The sequence below is a fragment of the Phoxinus phoxinus genome (assembly GCF_949152265.1).
Source record: "Phoxinus phoxinus genome assembly, chromosome: 12".
Classification (NCBI taxonomy): domain Eukaryota; kingdom Metazoa; phylum Chordata; class Actinopteri; order Cypriniformes; family Leuciscidae; genus Phoxinus; species Phoxinus phoxinus.
Genome location: NC_136887.1, coordinates 18532070 through 18553012, shown reverse-complemented (window position 1 = coordinate 18553012; position 20943 = coordinate 18532070). Strand labels below are relative to the sequence as shown.

At 38.2% G+C, this 20943-nt stretch overlaps 2 protein-coding genes across 3 annotated transcripts; both read left to right on the top strand.

The window, feature by feature from the left end:
• The first annotated feature begins 55 nt into the window (after positions 1-55).
• On the top strand, positions 56-8949 carry slc7a3b (solute carrier family 7 member 3b). Its single transcript, XM_079631747.1, has 13 exons — positions 56-133; positions 2440-2852; positions 3150-3311; positions 3680-3851; positions 4161-4279; positions 4365-4587; positions 4691-4830; positions 4928-5030; positions 5177-5409; positions 5552-5718; positions 5828-5936; positions 6417-6565; positions 7190-8949. Exons 2-12 carry the CDS (start codon positions 2483-2485, stop codon positions 6545-6547), a joined length of 1929 nt encoding a protein of 642 aa, XP_079487873.1. The 5' UTR covers positions 56-133; positions 2440-2482; the 3' UTR covers positions 6548-6565; positions 7190-8949.
• Positions 8950-9276: 327 nt separating this feature from the next.
• Positions 9277-17559, top strand: ubl3b (ubiquitin-like 3b). 2 transcript variants are annotated; one of them, XM_079631328.1, is made up of 7 exons: positions 9277-9608; positions 9707-9800; positions 10195-10348; positions 13468-13576; positions 14293-14379; positions 14585-14662; positions 15824-17559. In XM_079631328.1, the coding sequence occupies exons 3-7, from the start codon at positions 10322-10324 to the stop codon at positions 15874-15876; spliced, it is 354 nt and encodes a 117-aa protein (XP_079487454.1). In that variant the 5' UTR covers positions 9277-9608; positions 9707-9800; positions 10195-10321; the 3' UTR covers positions 15877-17559. The 2 variants fall into 2 exon arrangements, 1 of the variants encoding a protein (XP_079487454.1); XR_013799838.1 differs by having other exon boundaries at positions 9297-9608; positions 14585-14794; positions 15824-17446.
• The last annotated feature ends 3384 nt before the right edge of the window (positions 17560-20943 follow it).

The following is a 20943-nucleotide window of genomic DNA, read 5'->3' as shown; positions in this document are numbered from 1 at the left end:
TTGTCCTTAAAAGGCTTGGATTTCCGCCTGAGTTTAGTATTCACGTACTGCCAGCCATGCCACTCATTCTTCTAGATTAGATTACACACCGTGCATCGTCTCGTGGATTTTCAGTTCATCGTCTCAAGAGAGGGTAACTACCTTTTTTCCTATAATATGTCATTCTTAATCTTCACATGTGACGTAGGGGGTATTCGTTAAGTAAAATATCTGAATTATGTTTTCTGTCAAGTGTTGAGAGCCTCTTTAACAGTAAAGCGGAAATTCCATGTTTACCATTGCATTCATCCTCGTGTAGAAATGGCGCGCGATGTTAAATTTACTCCTCTGTAGTATTATTATTATTTCTTTATAATAGCATAATACATTTGAAACAATCCGAGAAAATTATAGATTTAGTATCGTATCACCAAAACGTATTATGTTTGTATAATAATGTGAAAAATATACGTTCATGTACATTTTTGCAAATTACATCTACATCATTATTGCAACACTATGATAGTTTCCATCATGTAGGTAGTCATTGCACATTTTTATTTATATTTATTTTTCCAGGTACAGTTTTCCTTCATTTAAACATGTTTTAAATAAAACATCCCAAAATGAATGTATCAGTACATAAGATGTAACTCATATCATGTGGGTCAAAAAGTATAGCATTATTAATGGGATGCTGAGCTGTAGTGTAGTTTCATTAAGTCATGAAGAAATTCCATTACTGTAAATATAGGTGTCATACAGGTGCTGCTGGTCTATTCGAATAGTAAATGATACACCAGTATTTGTGCAGTATTGGACGTCATCCGTTTAAGTTAAATCACTGGCTTTATCTTAAAATTATTGTTTTCAATTTTAATTAAATTATTTAATAAAATAAAATGAATAATTGTTAAGTCCATGCCTCAATGAAATGGCCACTTTGCTTCAAAAACCTGGGCTGCTGTCAGAGTCAGACATCTTCAAATATATGAATCTGGTTCTAATAGACCAGCAAACTCATTATTAGGGTGAAGCAGGTGCCAGATAGTCAGATTATAGACAGTTGACCTGTGAATTCACCATGTCCAAACCTGTTTAAGTTGCCTGCTTATTACTTGGAACTAGTTATTTGTTTAATTGCTTAGGGTAGAGTCAGGGCAATGCTTTATGTGAGGTTCATCGCAATTTAACAACCGTTTTCATGGGATAGATTTATAGTTTGTTCTTTAGTTGGTGGGGTTTTTTGTGGTAGTGGTGTAACCCTGGAACGAAGTCAATGATTTCCGTGTAGTGACGTCGTGGAGTTAGCAAAAAGAGGTGTCCTTAGCAGTAGACCGAAAGTTTAATAAAAATTAAAAAATGTTTTATTTTTATGTGTGAGTATATGCTTTGCTCACAAAATAACATGTGGTAAGAATGCTTAAGGATTAGTGTTAGAAGTTTTTTTTTACTGTTAAATCGTCATGTAAGCAGGTGCAGGTTTACTTCTAGTGTTCCATAGACAGGACCTGATCAAACATGTATGACTACTCAAGCTGCTGGTCAGAAACCCAAACAAGAAGACCTTCACTGCATGTGCTCTTATTTCCTTATGAAAGTGTGACCCGCTTCGGACTGCCAGTGGTTATCATCAGTTGCTATTATTTGTCATATGTAAACACTGTATTCAAATAGCATTTTTAAAACATTCAGAGGGTCAGTTACCTCCCTATACTTTTTTGTTTTGTTTTTTTGTTTAATGTTTCCTATAATATTTTTTTCTTTCTTTGACTTCCGCCATGATACTATTCCCATTTCACCCAGTCTGCACTTTTCATCTAGCCAGTAAATTATTACTAATCAGTTTGGTCTTGCCTGAAAATTGTTTCCGTCCACACCAATGTCAATGCTCTAAAGCTGTTGTACTTTATGAATTATGGCTCAATAATGAAAAGGCAATATAAACCTCTTAGATATTAAATCTTATTAATTGTCCTGATGGATTGAACTGCCCTGTGGTGAAATGGGTTGTTAATAAAGTGCTCTGTGTCCAAGGGTGTGGTGGGAAGCAGACACCCTGATATTTATGCCCTTTACATGTAATGACTTGGTTAAAAGGCGTTCACACCAAGGCCAAAAACGACAAAGTTTTAATAAAAACATTGACAGACAGATTTTAAAGAACAGTACGTGCTTATAATAAACATAACAGTATAGTGCGTTGTTGTGGAGGCTAATGTAGTTATGATTATAGTTATTGGTGTGAATGAGCCTAATAGGTTACCTTACTTTATTTCAAGTCAAAAGACAAAAAAAAAAAGATTAAAATGGTGTGTCCCTTTGTGCTTTAGGTTTATTTTTCCTCATCTAAATCTGAGTACTTGTAAAGGCAGTATTTCCTGACAATAATAATTTTTTTTGTATTATCAATTTTAAAAAAGTATATAGGCTATTTATATTGTTTCTCTTCTCCTTTAGTGCCTTCAGCTTTATTATCCCAGTCTTCTCAACGTTATCCATCATGATGGGGAATAAACTGGCCTCCTTTGGGAAGATGCTGCTAAGGCGTCGCATGCTGGACACCTCTCAAGGCGAAACCCGCTTTGCTCGCTGTCTCACCACTCTGGACCTCATAGCCCTCGGTGTGGGGGCGACACTGGGTGCAGGTGTATACGTTCTGGCTGGGCAAGTGGCCCGAGAGAAGGCTGGACCTGCAATCGTGCTGTCTTTCCTTGTTGCGGCCTTGTCCTCTGTCCTCGCTGGCCTGTGCTATGCTGAATTTGGTGCACGTGTTCCCAAGACGGGATCCGCTTACCTGTACAGCTACGTGACAGTTGGTGAAATATGGGCCTTCATCACAGGATGGAACCTCATTCTGTCGTATGTGATTGGTGAGCACGTAGATATTATCTAGTTTTAAAACATGTGACTAAAAGTACTTTTTCCCTTTTTGAATTCAAATGTAACAATTAATTGTCATCTCCCAAGAGTTTATTCTGAATGCAAGCCCAAGAGTTTGACCAATTATATGTGATTGATTACGCATGAGCTGAAGTGGTTTTGAAACTGTATGAAGTGTTTACTCCACTTGAGTGAAGGACTCTAGAGCAGGTGCTTAAGTGTAACATAACAAGTGGACGTTCTGAAGTCTTTTGCATCTACATTATGTCCTTCTCTCTTTTTCATAGGCACGGCTAGTGTGGCACGAGCTTGGAGCTCAACTTTTGACCATCTAGTGCAGAAAAGGATCTCTATTTTCTTCAATGGCTCCATGTCATTTCCAGACACTGGAAATGTGTTAGCGGAGTATCCAGATCTGTTTGCCCTCATCCTGGTCTTGTTGCTCACTGGTAAGAAACTTTTTTCTGTCCAACACGATGGTGCCTAGTTAATTCTTAGTTGACTCAGTGTTGTTCAAAGTCAAGACTTCCATTATTCTATTAAGCCAGTGTATCTTTTTTTCCAGAATTAATCTACTTGACTTCACTTCTTATCCAACACCTGGTTGTTGTTAGTGTGTTTCTGACAGGGAAGCCAAAAAAAGATTGTTCATTGGTTCTACTACACAAGCTACACTGTAGGAATTAAATAATTTTAAATGATCCGCTTCACCAATATATGTTAGTCATAGGACTGTTGCTCACTCTTTCTTTTCACCATTGCCATGCAAAAGACCATAATGGTGTGAATTTACTGCCTCTCACCTCCCACACTACAGGATTATTGGCATTTGGAGTGAGTGAGTCTGCATTTGTCAACAAGATCTTCACAGGAATCAACCTGGTGGTTCTGACATTTGTCATCATATCGGGCTTTGTGAAAGGCGACACTGCCAACTGGAACCTCACTGTGGAGGACTACCTTAATGGCACCAACAAATCTGAAGCACAGTAAGTCACAATTCCTTAACTTTTATATGTTGGCATAGCAATAGTAATCTGGAAAGTACAGTTTCGAGCTTAATTCAAACTTGATCAGTTTGGTCATATTTACTCAATACAGTTATACAAAAAAATTACAAAAAAGGATAAAAAATTATAAATCAGATAAAAATGACAAGTAAATTAATGATAATGAAAGGGTAGTAAGCTAAAAAAATACTTACAATATTTTATATACTGTGTGTATAAATGTATAAAAAAATGTATATGCATTATGTTGTCTGTAAATTTAAAGTTGAAATCTCTTTCATGTCTTAGCAACATTGAAAAAGAATTCGGCTCAGGTGGCTTTGCACCATTTGGCTTCACTGGAGTCCTTTCTGGCGCTGCTACATGCTTCTATGCATTTGTGGGCTTTGACTGCATTGCAACCACAAGTAAGTTCAGTAAATTTCTCGTGTAAAACCAGAATGCCCTACTTTTAAAACCAAACTCACCCCTTTGTTGATGTTGTAAACGTAGGTGAAGAGGCCAAAAACCCCATGCGTTCCATCCCGATCGGCATAGTGGCCTCTCTGCTCATCTGCTTTTTTGCCTACTTCGGAGTGTCTGCAGCACTCACACTCATGATACCCTATTACAAGCTGGATGTTCTGAGTCCACTTCCTGAGGCCTTTGATTATGTGCAATGGCAGCCTGCTCGCTATATTGTGGCTGTGGGGTCTCTGTGTGCCCTTTCCACCAGGTACTTTTATGAAGCTGTAATTACATTACTGACATTGACAAAGTCAACATGAAACAACTAATGCCTTTCTGACTGTGTATTCTTTTGGGGGGATGTTCTTTAGCTTGTTGGGCTCCATGTTCCCTATGCCTCGTGTGATTTATGCCATGGCTGAGGACGGTCTGCTATTTCGCTCCCTCTCCCGCATGCACAAGAAAACCAAGACACCCGTGCTGGCAACCATTGTGTCTGGCATTGTAGCAGGTAAAACTGCATTATTACTCATATAATGTCTGTCAATAGATACCTCTTTTAGTAATTGTGACTAACTCCTATAATCTCCTTTATTTCCTCCCTGTAGCCCTGATGGCCTTCCTGTTTGATCTCGCTGCTTTGGTGGACTTGATGTCAATTGGGACCCTCCTGGCATACACTCTGGTCGCTGTCTGTGTACTCATTCTCCGGTGAGTATATACTTAAATTACCATATCTGTTTTACTGCATTTTTAATCAAATAAATGCAGCCTTCGTTAGCATAAAAAAAAAGAAGTGGATTAAGATACTCATTTTTAAATTAGTCTAATTTATTTATTTATTTTTAAATCTGCAGGTACCAACCAGGCAGCCTTGGCTCCAAGGCTGTGGATGAGAAGCCAATGGAACTACAGAGGCTGGAGGCTAAAGGAGCCATGGCAGATGTGGATAGTGGGGATGAGTACGGCCAGGAGCTGGAGACAACACCCCTTAAGGAGACGTTTTCCTTCAAGATGCTGGTGCAACCTATCCGTGACGTACCCACCAAGATTTCAGGCGTCATTGTTTACTCTGCCACTGGCACCATATGTAAGCATCTCCATTGGTCCCGCTTATGATACCGTTTTTGCTGCAACATGTAACTGAAGTTAAGCTCAGGGAAATGTAAAATAATAATTTTGTTGTTCATAAAGTGAACAGGCAGATAACCACCTTCTCTTTTGCTTTTCAGCTGTGCTGTTCACTATACTGTGTGTGGTGCTGTCAGTGTGCATTCAGCAAGTGGGGATGGGCAACCCTCTTTATATCACACTGGTTGTTCTCCTGTCTGTTCTGTCTTTTGTCTGTATCGTCATCATCTGGCGACAGCCCCAGAGTAAAGAGGTTCTCAGTTTCAAGGTACAGAGACTTACATTAACAAAGCTGCGTTATTCCCTTTGTGCTTGAAAAATTGACTGTCAGATGTTTAGGTAGTTTGTTATAATAATCCTCTGTCTACATTTCGTAGGTGCCTTTGCTCCCCATTCTGCCTTTGGTCAGTATCTTTGTAAACATTTACCTCATGATGCAATTAAATGGACCTACATGGGCTCGTTTCGCAGTATGGATGGCTTTTGGTGAGTTATGGCATATCAAATCGTTGACTTGGATAATTGATGTTACTGTGTGTTAAATGTGCACTACCATTCAAAAGTGTGGAGTCAGTAAGAAAGAAAAGAATACTTTTATTCAGGATGGATGCATTAAATTAATTAAAAGTGACAGTGGAGACATTTATAAATGTAACAAAAGAAGTATTTTTCTAATAAATGCTGTTCTTTTGAACTTTCTATTCATCAAATCCTAAAGAAAATTCAGCTTTGCCATCACAGCAATTTATTACATTTTAAAATTAAAAAAGAAAACAGTTGTTTTAAATTTTTATAGTGTTTTTCAATATTACTGTTTTTACTATTTCTCAATAAATAAATGCAGTCTTGTTGAGCATTAGAGACTACTCTTAAAAATCTTACCGACCCCAAAATTGTAATTGAACACTAATGTATATTTTGTCAGTTTTTCATTCAAAGTTTGACTTCATTACATATCTTTTTTAGGTTTTCTTATTTATTTTGCATATGGAATAAGGAACAGCTCTGAGGGAAAAAAATTTGAGCCCATTTTTCAAGGAAAGAAGCCCATCTACCTGGCTGAAGATGACAGTGAACATGAGGGGCCCACTCCTTAAGAAGAGCAAAATAGATTGGTATGGCAGCTATGATACAACCAGTTTTGTAAAATGCTGTCACTTTCATTTTTGCACCATATCATTTTTCTGAAGTATGCATCGAAAAGTGACCAATTTTATTCAGTAGGTAAACTGTATTTCCTACTAATAGTTTACCTTGTGTCAGTGCATAATGGTACTGTGACAGTGTTACTTACAGTATGAATGTATAGGAGTCATTATGACAAGAATATGGTCTATTCCTACATGTACTTTGTATGCACATGTTTTTTTCTGGTACCAGTTCAGAGATGGACCAGAACTGTTACATTTGTGAACTGGGTGTCTCTGCTTGTGGGTGTTCTCTGGTCATAGGGTGACTCCTCTCGTTCATAATTAATGTGTTATATTCAAAGACTTTGTTCAGACAGGCAGCAAATATCTCATTGGGCGTATCCAACTGAAGTTTTTTTGTAATTCATAATGCATTGTGTATTTAACATCCTTCATGTCCAAATTCACTCAGTCTCTCTTATAGCACACTGACACACTAGTGAATGTGACTAATTGCACAATGATGTTCTCTAATGTGCCTCATGAGTTCAGCACTGTGGCAAGATGGCAAAATTGAAACTGGTCTGTCCTCTCTTTCCACCCCAACAGGTGTTGTATGAGTCTCTTTGCATTATGCTGGCGTTTACATCATTACTATAGCAACCAATGTAGGTATTTACTGGCCGATCTACTGTAAGTAAACGGATCAGAATTCATCCCTTGCAAAATCACAATGAGCACACTCAGTCCTAAATTCATTTTTGTACAGTGTAAACGGAACCAAAATATGTTTATTGGACCAGAGGTAATTAGAAAGTGTAATATATTTAGGAAAATATTATGTGCTTTATTGTTTTGAACTCAAAACATCCTTGTAGTACTTCAATGTATAAACTTGATATGATTGAAAAAGTGATACATGAAAAATATTGGATTTTATCAGTAGATTTCTATTTGTCAAAGTATATTCTTATATATTGTAAATTTTTGTAACTTTATGGATGTATTTATGTACTAGTAGGAGGAAATATATATTTATTGTTGATGGTACTGTAATTTTTTCAATCTTGTCAATTCAAGTCTCTATTGAGCTGTACATATTTGGGATGTAAAATAGGAAAACCTCATTGTCTTAAATGTGCTTAATAGCAAAAATCAGACATTACATAATGTCTTATTTTCTGAAATAGTATTTTGTTTTTTACTTGTGTGACAAGATTTGTAATTTTTCACATTGAGCATCAGTCAGCCTCTAAGTGCTCTTATTTGTCATGCAGATTTTTGCCATTTTAGTTATCATCTTAAGATAACATTGTTTATGCTGTTTTCATGTTTTTTGTAAAAACATTGCAATGTAAATTATTTTTTTCTTAAAGGAAAAGTAGGTCTGAAAGTGGAGATTATGGAGCTTTGTGAATTTAGTGGCTTTTTCATTTGTTGCTGTGATACTGTATATTTTATTGACATGGACAGAATGGTGTATGGTTCTTTACACTACACAGTTGTTTGTACAGTATATTTTTCAAAAGTTATTACAATTTGCTGCAAACATTGTGACTTTAAAGCCTGTTTTACAGTTAATGTTTACACAATGCTGCTGTGTTGTTGAGCTGGGACTGTTTCCTCCAGTTTATTTAAAAATCATCTGTTACTTACCAAGTTATGAAGGTTTTATCTTTGAACAGCCACTGCCTTCTCTTATAATAGACCCTTACGGGTATTATTGTAGATTTTCTCAGAAGTAATGGTTTTACATGGCTCAGTGTTGTGACTTGCTGTTTCTCACTCTTTCAAAGCTATTTTACATCAAATTTACACAATGACTGAACAGCTGTATTGTATTGCTACTGTAAGTGAAAAGACATCACTGTTTACTGTATTTTAAGACTTATTGTTTCATATCCTTGTACTTACTTTCTCTGTAAAGCTGAAGTGTGAAGTTTCTATGCCACTATTGTCAGCAAATGAAATTTAAAAAATAGTCACTGTTTTCAAACAGAAGGCACCCCCATCTGCCATTGGTCAAAAGTAGCAGGCGCAAAGTATGAAGTATGGTTGCAAGTTCCGTCTTTACCAACACAATTCAACGGAACTTGCGACCATGCTTTTTTTGGGAAACCCACCCCTGGTTGGGATGCTTAAACGGGAATGTTTCGATGGCTACATAAATCTGCAGTATTTACACTTTTGGGGGTAAATAGGAAAACAAATCCTTACATTAAATTATCTATGCATATTAGGATGAGAAAGTATTTTAATGCTGAAATAAATTACACACTTAAGCTTTAATTATTCCAATGTAAATAGCCTATTCAATGTGCCTTTATTATTTGCTATGCTGTCATCAAATAAATATATGAAGTATTGTCATTCAGTTGCTTTCTTTTAAAAATTAAGATTGCAGAATTGAGTTTCTATCTGTCAAATCAATTAAATTCTGTAAGGAATTTCATATAGAAGTATTCCAATAAAGTCAGTCAGTATTTATGCTAAATGTTGAGTTTGCTTACATAATGTTTAACATAATGGCATAAGAGACAAGCAAAAGATGAAAAGCTCATTTAGAAATAAAAAAGAGAGAGAGAACACCCCACATTCCATCACACAGCATGTGAAATGACTGCCATTCTGCAAGGTGCGAACAAAATGGAGAGCTCCCTTAAAACTACACGTCCCAGAAAGCCTTGTGCTCCGTTTCCTGCATATATGGCCAGCTGACTTCCGGTGTCTTTAAATTCTCAGCCATTAATCTGATCGAACGCTGCGAGTGATTTTGGCTACATCTGATCTGATTCGAGCGATGGATATACCCATCAGTTAATATATCACGAAAGCACGGGACCGTCAAACGACCGCGCCGGGTTTGATAGGCGTCTGTTACTCGATCAAAGCGGTCGTTTTAGTTCCTCTTTATTTTGCCGCAGTCAAAATTATTCCAGCTCAAGGCCAGCGGTCGCGCGCACTTTCTCTGCTCATACAACCTTTCACATCTCTCGCATCATAATCGAGACATCTCTCTTCTTTAATGGTTCGTGTATCATCGTTTTGATGTGTCTTTGATTTTGGACTATATATTTTTTCCTGATCAGCAGTCGAGCTCATCCTGGTTTGCTGTCTGATTCACAGGCAGGTCTGGATTCCTAACACGGATTCAAGCTGATATATAATGCTGATCCAGTAATACAAACAACAGTTTGGCTTCACGTCAAGTTGAGCAAAGGTATGTGACGTTTGTTTTTGTTGCATTTCCCTACACATCCGCGCTGTTAAACGTCCATCTGTTTATGAGCCATATAACAGTTGCAGTGTAAGTTATTGTTTATATGTCTGCATATTGTTTAGGTGATTCATTAATCAGTATATCGGATCACTTCGAGCACTAACGTTACCTAGCAGTTATCTTACTCGCTAAACATTCACCAGGATCTCGTGAATTAGTGCTCGTCTAGTGTTTGTAATGTCGTGTCATCTCACCTGTATGTTGTTAGTGTCTAAGTAAAGTATGTCACTTAAGATAGTAATTAATTTTATCGTGGTTATGCTGGTTTGACCACTGGACTGTGTATAGTAAACAAATGTGTGTGGCATGTTGTGAATAATTGACTTGGTGTTAGGCTGTGCGAGGCAGCGAAAGGCCAGAGGGAGAAGACACATACTGAGTCTTTGTGCCAGGGGTTGTGCTGCCCTCTCACTGCTGGTCAACCATCGATTCCTGGCTGCCCTCCACCTCTGATCACAGCCATGACCTCTCAGAGAGACCCTGACACAGTGAGTATATCAGGCCAGATCTCTCTTTGCATCATGCACCATTACACAATATCAATATGATGAAGCATCAGGTGTCATTTTTAGAAAGCTTTCAAATCTTAAAGTTACAGGGTTCACTGAATTATGTACATTGTCGTCATCTACTTTTACCTTGTTGCTCTACAGAACTGATTTTATTTTCATTATTTTGTCTCTGAAATGCCATAAAAGTACCTTGGCACAATGTTCATGCTGCTCCAGCATGGTGACCATGGCTGTCAAGTTATAAGAAGACAGGGGGGGAAATGATTCATTAACTATTTTCCAAGCCTTTGATGGCATTATCTGATGAATAGACTAAACTGTTTTCATTGTAAACTGTTCCTTTTATCCGCGTTTGTGGGGAGACGTCATTGCATCTGTGAAAATGAAATAATTTAAGTTAGTGATATTATAAACTACCAAGTTACTATTGTAAACTTAACTTTTGTTTATTGAAATAAAGCTAAAATAAAGACTAAAATTTAGAACAAATCAAGGCTAAATAAAAAAAACTAAAACTTATGAAAATGACAAAAGCACACAAATTAAATAACTACTAAATAAATAAATAATACTAAAATAACACTGACCTTTTCTTGTTAGTCCTAATATGGGTTTACATTAGAAAAGTTGTGAATTTGAACTTGTATTTGAGGCTGAGATAACAAAATGAATGTTACACTTGTATGTTACACTCTGTCTTACTGTTGCTTTGAGATTACTTGTTGTTTTCTGAACCTGTTTGTTTCTGGGTTATGTTGTTTTCCTTCCATTATTTGGGGATGGGGCAAATGGTGATGCCTTTAAGCTCTTGATTTGAAAGTGACATGACGTGTAGCCAAATATGGCATCCCATACTCGTAATTTTGGGATGAAAGCAACATGATTGAAGTTATTGCAGACAAAAATATAAGCCGTGAGATTATAGAGGTGTTTGCGTACTGGTTCTGGGGCATTTAGGCAGATTTGGTGTTTTGTATTTGTCAAGGCTTTAAGAACTGGGGCAGCAGGGAGTGCTTATTTGTTTGTTATGCTCTCGTCTATATTATCCATCACAGATTTGCTGATAACACCCTAAATCCACCCGAGCAGGCTGGAGAAGGGCTTTCCGTGCCTTTTATTGGGGGCTTGGTGTTTGTAAACAGTCTGTTATTGTGACGTCATGCATCATGGTTTGACCTCTTTTGTTCTCACCGCTGGTCCCCATAGGTGAAAGCCGAATACTTTCAAGAGTGTCTGAATGGGGGTGGGGTGCCCTACATTGCAAATGCCCTTGGCACAGGAGCCCGATTTCACAGTAGGTTAGGTTAGGGCATTGGGGGGCCCTTAGTAAGGATTTAGCTGGCACGTGGTGCGAGAGGATGAACACATTTTTGTGGCTGGAAGAGGTTGTCCTTTTCCTGTCATGTTATATGATTGCTTCCACTATTTGGGTCATGACCTGGGCTGCTGTCACGGTGGGGTGGAAGGGAAAACTCGTGCCCCCCTATTGCGAGCTGATGAGCCGGTGTTAATGTTACGATTTAGTATGTTTGACTCAAATTAAAGAATAATATAAGCAGATTTACTCAACTTGTACTCGCACATTTTTAGTTGAAACTGCGAGGAACTGAGTCTCTTCTTTCACTTCCACTTTCTCAGAAACATGTTGAAAGTTGTTCTGGTCCTCTGACTGGTTGCAGTGTCTCCATGAAGCTAGTTTTCACTAGTTTTTGTGCTTTGTGTCGTATGTGGCTTTATACACACAGCAGTGCCAGGGCCAACTGGCTCACCTTCTTAAACCCCCCTTCATCTGATTCTGAACGAAAGCATTAATGCCCGGCCAAGCTCTGTACGCTGAGTGTGGGTGATGTAATGTTTAAATTGCAGTCATTGAAAACCATGAAGCGGGAGGGGAGGAAGGACGTTTAAACCCTGAAAGAAATAAACTGAACAAGAGACTCTTTGGAATCTCAAAGTCCCTGGTGTGATTTTATTTATGGGTTGATATAGTGGCACTCTGTGTCTTTTCTGTGCAGATATTGAGTCTTATGGTGCTGTTTATATTTAAAGAGGTCGCATTCCTAAATTGGTTAGTGTGGCGATATCACAATATCTTGTGTTGATTGATCAAGTTAAATCTTTTTTTTTTTTTTTTCTGGTGTATTGAATAGTGTTGCAAACTGATTTAAAATTAACCACTGTAAAAAACAAATAGCTGGCTAACATAGATTAGATTTTGTCAGAATTATTTGTGATTATAGTCTTAGTCTATGAATTTATAGCTGTAGTATCTATTATTGCTGGAATATATTTAATATTAATTACAATTATTATAGTACAATCATTATTATTATAAAATAGTAAATAAATGATAGTAAAATAATTATTTGATTTGTTTTTCCTATTCTGAGAAATGTTGGAAATGCTAAGGGTGGAGCCTTTGAACATGTTGGCAGTAAAAATCGCATAATCCTTATTTTTTTTTAGGCAGCATGATGGATCTCTTAGACGTATGAACATTGGCATGAAGCGTGTGTTGGCCTTTGTGGTGTTATTAATACTGCTTGTAGAGGCATTGTCTGTCTGTTGCTTTTTAATAGGACTCATGCATGGGGCAAATTTATTGTGCTAATCCACCGTGCTGCTCCCCTCATCCTGCAAGGGGTGATGCATGGGCCATGTAAATTTAATAACTCAGCCCTGGGTTGTCTGGGACACCTGGGGTTATCGCATTAGGTTGAAGGGGTGTCTAGGAAAGGGGGGGCTGGTATCACTACATGCAAACGAAAGGCATTAGCACTTCCTCTCTGCCCTACCCTGCGTTTAGGGGGGTAAACGCAGGGTAGGGACCATTTCCCACTCACCGGACCATTTCACAGGAACCTTTAAAGAGGGTAGCAGCTAGTTTCACCCTTAAAGCTGAACATAAATCTAATTAGGAGGGAATGCCCATTTCTGCAAAGGACTCTCCAGGTCGTCATGTTTTGTAGGGTGAGCACAGATTGAAGGGTCATTAAGGTCTATTTGGTGGACATGTCACTGTGTATGAGTTATAGGGCACTGCTTCACGATTTAAGGATTTAATTAGTTTCCTATCTCCTTTCACTCGGTTACAGGTGAATCTACGGCTGATCCTTGTAAGTGGGCAGACACAGGATTTCACTTTCTCTCCGAATGACTCTGCCACAGACATTGCCCGCCATGTTTTTGAAAACTGGCCAGCAGGTATGTTTTAAGTGTATATTTTAATTGTTGTTGTATTTGTAGTTGAAGTATTGTATTTGTGTTTAACACTTTTTTTTTTTTGTGCAACAAAATAGTTTAAACTCAATAATATGTGGAACTGCTAAACATCATCCACTGTAAAATGTTATGACAATCACAGAATGTAAATTTTTTTCTAAGAATCACTTTGAAATAGCAACACTATCGTTCAAAAGTTTGGGGTCAGTAAGATTCTTTATTTTAAAGAAATTAATACATTTAATCAGAAAGGATGTATTATATTGATTAAAAGTGGCTAAAGATTGTTCCGTTTCAAATTTGAACTTTCTATTCATCAAAGAATCTTTTCTCAAAAATATTAAACATAACTTAGAACTGTTCAACATTGATAATAAGAAGAAATGTTTCATGAGCACCAAATTCAGCATATACGAATGATTTCTGAAGCATCATGTGACTGAAGACTGGAGTATTGATGCTGAAAATTTAAAGATAAATGAAGCCTAGGTGAGCATAATAAACATGAAAAACCTTAACTTTTGAATGGTAGTGTCTGTCATAGATGTATATGGATTGATGCTTTTCTTATTGCTAATTTACTTTCACTGGATTTCATCTGTGACCACATATGGTCCAGCTATGATCTTGACCACTTTTTCATAGTGAAGCTTCATGCAAGCCTGTTTCAGTAGTGCATGTAATGACTTGCGTTGCAGGCTGGGAGGAGGAGAGTGTGAGCAGCCCCAGCATCCTGAGGCTGATCTTCCAGGGCCGCTTCCTGCATGGCAATGTCACACTAGGAGGTGAGCACTAGACCTTGTCTGCGTGTCTGTCACGGTCAACACACTTTGACAGTCCTGTTGTTTTGCTCTCTTTGTCTGTCTCTACATTATTGTGAGGACAGTGAAAGTGGATGTTAAAATATGCTGGAGGTCAGAAGCTGTTTGTACTGGGCAAAGTAGCCAAGTTGTTTGCAGATATTCAGAATGCCACTTCTCTGTTGAATAGCTCTGAAGTTGCCCCCTGGCCGAACAACTGTCATGCACTTGGTTGCCAGAGAGACGCTGCCAGAGCCGAACTCCCATGGTAAGTGATGATGTATTCCTCTGGCAAGCTCCTACTGCTCTAAACTTGGCTGAATGTCTTTGGCTTGCCTATCCACATCCACTTTTTGTTTTAAGGACAAGGACACAGCAGTAATTGGAGGACTGATGCCAGGTAGCAACTGGCTTAAATCTTCCAGACACATTATAATAATTAAGATGCAAAGAGTCATATTAACGCTGAACTTTATCCAGTCACACAATGCTGATTCAAAACTGTAACGTAAAATCTGTAAAGTCTGTAACTTTCTTGGTACTTCCGGTTTAACAAGTTATGCTGGCTTTTTTGAAATTAGCTTCTTGTTCACTGTGACTTGTCATTATTATATTTGGAATGAGGAAGCAGGTTGCATGCTTTGATGTATTGATAATGTATAATAGAAACACTGTCTGGCTTCAGAGCATAGGCTTGTTTTAGCCAGCATTCACAATGTCGCGTCACAATAGATAGTTAACATGAATAAATGGACCATTTGTAGCCCACAGTCTTTGTGGTTTTAAGTTCCCTTGATTTCATACAAAGTCAACATGAAAACAGTATCGACCATAATTACTTTATATACACTATCATTCAAAAGTTTGGGGTTTTTAAGATTTATATATATATATTTATTTATATATGTATATATGAAACCTCATTACTCCAGTCTTCAGTCACATGATCCTTCAGAAATCTTTCTAATTATTATTATCAGTGTTTTATATTTTTGTGCCGTGATGCAATTTTTTTTACAGGATTATTTGATTGAAAGTTCAAAAGAACAGCTTTTATTTCAAAGTAGAATTTGAGGCTGATTATAAACTGGGCCTGGTTCGTATAGAACGCCCACTTTGATCCGACCCATTCCTGTATTTGCATTTCTCATTGAATATTCTCTTTCACTCTGAAATGCATTATATTTTCCCGAAGCAACTGTGCTCTGAATGTGGTTTCATGTTGATTTTAATACCACCCCTCATTAATTATAGACTAGTTACACCCAGCATGTCATTCAAGGAAGAAAATGTGCTATTTCCTCCTCTGTTAAGTCATCATAGTGTCCTGCTTTTCCCTCGCATTCTTGTAACTGAAGAGTGTTTCAGAGGAGGACCTGTGATTCTTTGATTTATTAGGTGTCAATCAATATTTGTTCTCTTCTCGTAGGCCAGAGGAACAGGGAGAAGACTACAGAGAGCAGCTGCTGTCTACTGCTGTAAAACCCAAACAAAGCGTTCCCCTCCTCCTTCTGTCCTTCTGCTCCCCGCTCCTGTCTCTGCTCACCAACCCGTGGTGCATTCTGGATGATTACAGAACAGCTCCAGGGACAGTGCGACTAGGTTTTCGTTCAGTGTTTTTGCTCCTTATAGTAGCTGGAGACTCTCTTGTGCCAAGTTTATCAAATCTCATACGTTTGCCTTGGTTTGGTTTTCTCGTTTCGTTTGGTTTGGTTGCCAAAATGTATTTTTGCTTGGTAAAGTGGCCATTAGTTTATAGGCCGTCGCCTCTGAAAATATTCAACTGTGCAAATATGAAATACCTGAATCATTGAAAGGAAATTATGTAAACGGATGTGTGAACAGGTTTTCAGAGGGACGTCCTGTACTCGAGAGACCTTCTGTTCTCCCAACACCCAAGTGTCAGATTTCACTTGGCATTACACGCCTGACTCAGATGAAGCTTAATATGCGTCATAATCACAGACTTTTGATTGCACTTAACACGGATCCTTATCTGAAGTCACTATGTGTGTGTTGTAGTCTTAATCCTCCTGCCTGCCTCAAACAGAAGGAGCTTACAGAGAGAGAGAGGTGTGATGACACAAGCACCAGTCTGATGCTGTGGACTGAGGGAGTCTGATATAGCGCTGGTGGATTTGACTGTGCCATGGCCACCTGCGTTTTTTGCCTTTGTCCTAGGACCAATCGAGAGTGGATCTCAAAGTCGCCAGACTCCTCTTACTACCTAGTTACGTCAACATCTGTGCATGACCCTAGTCTAGTGTTTCCTCGCCCTGGGTGTGTACCAGCCGCCTTTGAAAACCATTCACCCTGTGTCTACTTGAATAGTTTTTTTTCTTTTCTTTTCCTCGTCTCCGCTAAAGAAGCATGTGTTTGATGTGAAGTGACACAAACTCTTCTTCTTGCCCAGTCAGGATATATCATCTGTATCCTGTCCCATGCTTGTCTAAAATGCGTCCTGAGGGACACAGTCCAGGTGCAAAGAATAAGGAAATCATCCGAAAGCCTCTGTCTGGAGCGAAGGGCTGGGCTAATAAACGCCCCCATTATAAGCGCTATGGATTCATGGACCCCCTGCTACTTTGTTGCATTAGAGGTAGAAATGTGTGTTGGGGATGGCCGGCCCTAATGGCCTCCCACTGGGCCAGAAGAAAGAAAAAATTGAGTGTTTTATTTCCTAATGTTTGTAAGCCGTCTGTTTTGTTTGCCTTTTGATTGTGGAAAATTAATATTATTAATAATGGAGTAATAATTTGGACCTTTTTATCTTGTCCGAGTATGAGTTTTTATTAGTACACATCAGATGGCTGACTCGTGTTAAGTGCGTGTGTGGGAGTGAGTGGATGAGGATTTTTTTTTTTTTGTGGAAAGATAGTGAGTTTGTTGTGGAAAGTGTCCACAGAAACTGTCTCCAATCTTCTTTTGGTTGGCCAATTACTGCAAGAGTGTTTTATCATTGTCACTGCTATGAAAATTAGCTACAAATTATTACATGTAAAAAAAAAATCCCTAAATCTTGTATTATAAATTAATAAAATCTTTCAAATAATACTGTGTCCCTGTGGATTTTAAAAATATTATTATTTATCCATTTGTTTTATTGTTTTGGCATATTTATTGATGAACAATAAATGGGAACAGTTAACTGTCTGGTTACCGATATTCTTCAAAATATCTTCCTTTGTGTTCAGCAGAAAAAAGAAATTCATACAGGTTTGAAACAACTTGAGGGTGATTATATGATGACATAATTGTCATTTTAAAGTGAACTATCCCTTTAACACTATTTCAGGAACTAAATCTTCTAGCACATTATACATTATTATATACACTTTGGGTCTAGTGATGCATTCTGTGAGACATAACACGGTTGAATGTCATTCTCACGTCCTTTATAAATGAATCCGCAGTACCGTGTGTTTATGTTGTGCTGTAGTTCAGCCTCTAGATGGCGATGTGGTTCCGGTTCTGTGACGTTATATGTATCCTTCTGCGTGCTTTTCTCGTGATTTTGGCCTGCCTGTCTGATCATGGTTTAATATTCGTTAGCCCAATATGTCGAGACAATTGGCATTCTATTAAACATTGATTAAAATAAATGACCCTGCACGAACACTGTTATAGCCATAATAGTATGACTCTGGAAAGTCAATATCGTCGCTTTGTTTATTATGACCATCAATTTCCACTGACCGTTCGACAGCAGGCCCAGTCGCGTGACCCATAACATTTCTTTCCTCTTTTTAATGATTACAATGAGCCTTAATTTATTGTAGACCTTTTCTCGTTTAATAAAATGTTCCTTCTGTTTTTGAAAAGTCCTTTCATGACTTATTATTGAGACATGTCCAGGTTTCCAGTTGACTTTGGCAGAGAACTGGAGGGAGAAGAATTGTCCAATTCGTGCACTGACACACAAACTCTTATCGCTTTATAGTGAACTTCTCGTGGTGTGAGTCTGTTTCTTTTTGCACTGACTGGGCCTCACAATTATAATAACACTAAAGAGTTGCGAAAGACATAATACATTATATAAGCTAAATATCATATCTGTTGAATATCTAATATTAAACATCTAAACAATATCCTACATCCATACAATGTAATATCATACTTGTGTAGGCCTAAATACCGTCCAAAAGTTTGGGGTCGGTCGGTAAGATTTTTTTTAACGCTTTTGAAATAACTTTCTTTTGCTCACCAAGGCTGCATTTGATCACAAATCCAAAATACAAATTGATCCAAAATACAATTAAACCCTTAAGCTATTTAAATGTTTAAAATAACTTTTCTTTTTAAATATTTTTAAAATCTAGTTTATCTCTTTGATGTCAAAGAAATAAACATTTCTTCTTATTATTGGTGTTGAAAGCAGTTGTGCTGCATATTCACCCAAAATGAAAAGTGTGTTATTAATTACTCACCATCAATCTAACTGTAGTGTACAGTTAAACTTACATTGAACTTATTGAATCTTAATGATTTTTTAACTGTAATGTAGCTACATACTGCATATTTATTTCCAAAAAAAACAAAAAAACAATCACAGCCCAAAAGTTAATGTATTACAGCATTTTTAGTTATTTATCCATAGGCCTAATTGTGACTGCTCTGCCTTAGTCAGTCTGAATCCTATCAATCTTCTAAACCTAGCTGTAATAATATACTTAAACTGTGTGAGTTCAGGTCTCTGTTGCTTGTTATGTGTGAAGGGATGGATCAGATCCAGGGTAAACCTAAACAGAAAGCTCCACTAATGGTTTAGCAGGAAGTCTCGTGGGAGATTTGAAAGAAACGACGAGAGTGACGGAGCAGCTGCCTCAACTTAAACCCCTTTCTTTATCCTTCTGTTTGGTTTTAGGGATTCCCTGAGGTCAAAAACAAATATGTATGTGGTCAGTGGAAGTGGTGTGATCTATTTAACCCCTTGAGACCTTTATCCAACAAGCTCTATATATCTTTCACTCTAAACTACACACACTTTCATGTGACCTCCATGTTAAATGAGTGGAAAGTATATATAATAAACTCACAGAATGATGGATGCGTCACATTCAGCACCAGTAGGGTTTCTGTTTTTTATATATATATTTTTTTTTTCAGGTTCCAATTCTGTCAGTCCTACTTCCAGACTGTCATTATGGCCGATATTAAAACCAGCTGTGAACAAAGCAGGCTACCGTTAGCCTGGACTCTCTGACCGTCCATCCAGATCATTTGCTCTGTGGTATTCCGTCGCTTATCAGAGAAGCAAGTCGTAGTGCATCTGGGAGAGTATTGTGTGTCAAGCCCCACAAAGAGGGCATGAGCGTGTGTGCCAGCGCCGTCATTCTGCACGCATGCTTGCGTCCTCTGCCAAGTTGCTGCTCGAGGCATGAGAGAATCTGTAGCTGGCGGATACACGTCTTGAATGTGTGAAACTCTTTCGTGACTGCACTAAAGGTCACGCCCCTCACCACTCACTCCAGCTCCTCCAGAAGCCCTTCTCTCAATTATAGGAATGACACGAGCGCATACGACTGTGGTTCGACATAGGACATTCTGTAAAGTAAGACCCGTGAGCTGGAGCTGCCTGACTGGAGTGGGAGGAGAACCGGACACGCTTCTTTATTTTCATGGCAGGGCCGGAGGAGGCAACAGGGCTGTGTTACATCTCCCCTTTTATTTGCCTGTTTATTTTACCAGGTGGTCCCTTGAGTTTAATAACATGCCACTGTAAAAAAGTAGGAGCGAGAGGGAGGGCTGCAGGGAGGGCCGTTTAATAACAATGTGAGCTCTGTACCTTGTGGCGATGGAAGGAGAGAATGAGGGGTAGAGGGAGGCCAGCTAAAGAGGATTTGCAGACATGTGCCTCAAAGCATTCTGGGTGGAGAGTTTCTCGCACTGGTTTAGGACAGCAATGTGATAAACATCAGCTGTTGTTCGTTCTGTTAGCTGTCATGCAGCCATTTCAGTATTATCGCTTATCCTCTTAAGACAGTGTCCTCATGTGCTATAATTTGATTGATTATTCTTTTTTCTTTTTTTTTTGGACAACGTGGAATTTGCACATAAAATGTGAAGGCTGATTGTTTCAATTCAGGCAGTTAGTACAAATTACGAATGTATGATTGTCTTAGAATTTGAAACAGACTTTATATGATGGTGAAATTCTACCACTTTTTTGTATTGGACTTAAAGACACTTGTTTTGAAAGCTGGAAAACACCAAATAAGTGTCAAGTTGTTGCATCTAAACTGTCACATTGAGTCTGGAGCCCTTCAAGAGCCCTATTGCCTGGTTTTCTTTACGGCAGGCATTCAGGGGATCTCCATTACAGGAAGTGCACAATTTCGATTTTTAGGGGGTAAAAGGAATAATGCAGTTTTGTGTTCACTGCTATGGGTTTACAATCCAAACAAACATTATTTTCTCCTTGTTAAAAAGTTGTGAAGAATATAATGAGAACTATAGGTCTGAACGAGAGAAGATCAGAGCACAAGCGCTCTCGTTTTCCTGCCTCGCAAATTACTCGCAGATGATGTGTGAACAATAGGCAAGTCTTTT

Excerpts from the sequence above, each read along its gene's own strand:
- slc7a3b (XM_079631747.1), top strand. The coding sequence starts at position 2,483 with ATGATGGGGAATAAACTGGCCTCCTTTGGGAAGATGCTGCTAAGGCGT. Across the intron at positions 3,312-3,679 it reads CCTGGTCTTGTTGCTCACTG|GATTATTGGCATTTGGAGTG; the intron begins GTAAGAAACTTT and ends CCCACACTACAG. Across the intron at positions 5,031-5,176 it reads GTCTGTGTACTCATTCTCCG|GTACCAACCAGGCAGCCTTG; the intron begins GTGAGTATATAC and ends TTAAATCTGCAG.
- ubl3b (XM_079631328.1), top strand. The coding sequence starts at position 10,322 with ATGACCTCTCAGAGAGACCCTGACACA. Across the intron at positions 13,577-14,292 it reads TTTTGAAAACTGGCCAGCAG|GCTGGGAGGAGGAGAGTGTG; the intron begins GTATGTTTTAAG and ends CTTGCGTTGCAG. Across the intron at positions 14,380-14,584 it reads TGGCAATGTCACACTAGGAG|CTCTGAAGTTGCCCCCTGGC; the intron begins GTGAGCACTAGA and ends TCTGTTGAATAG.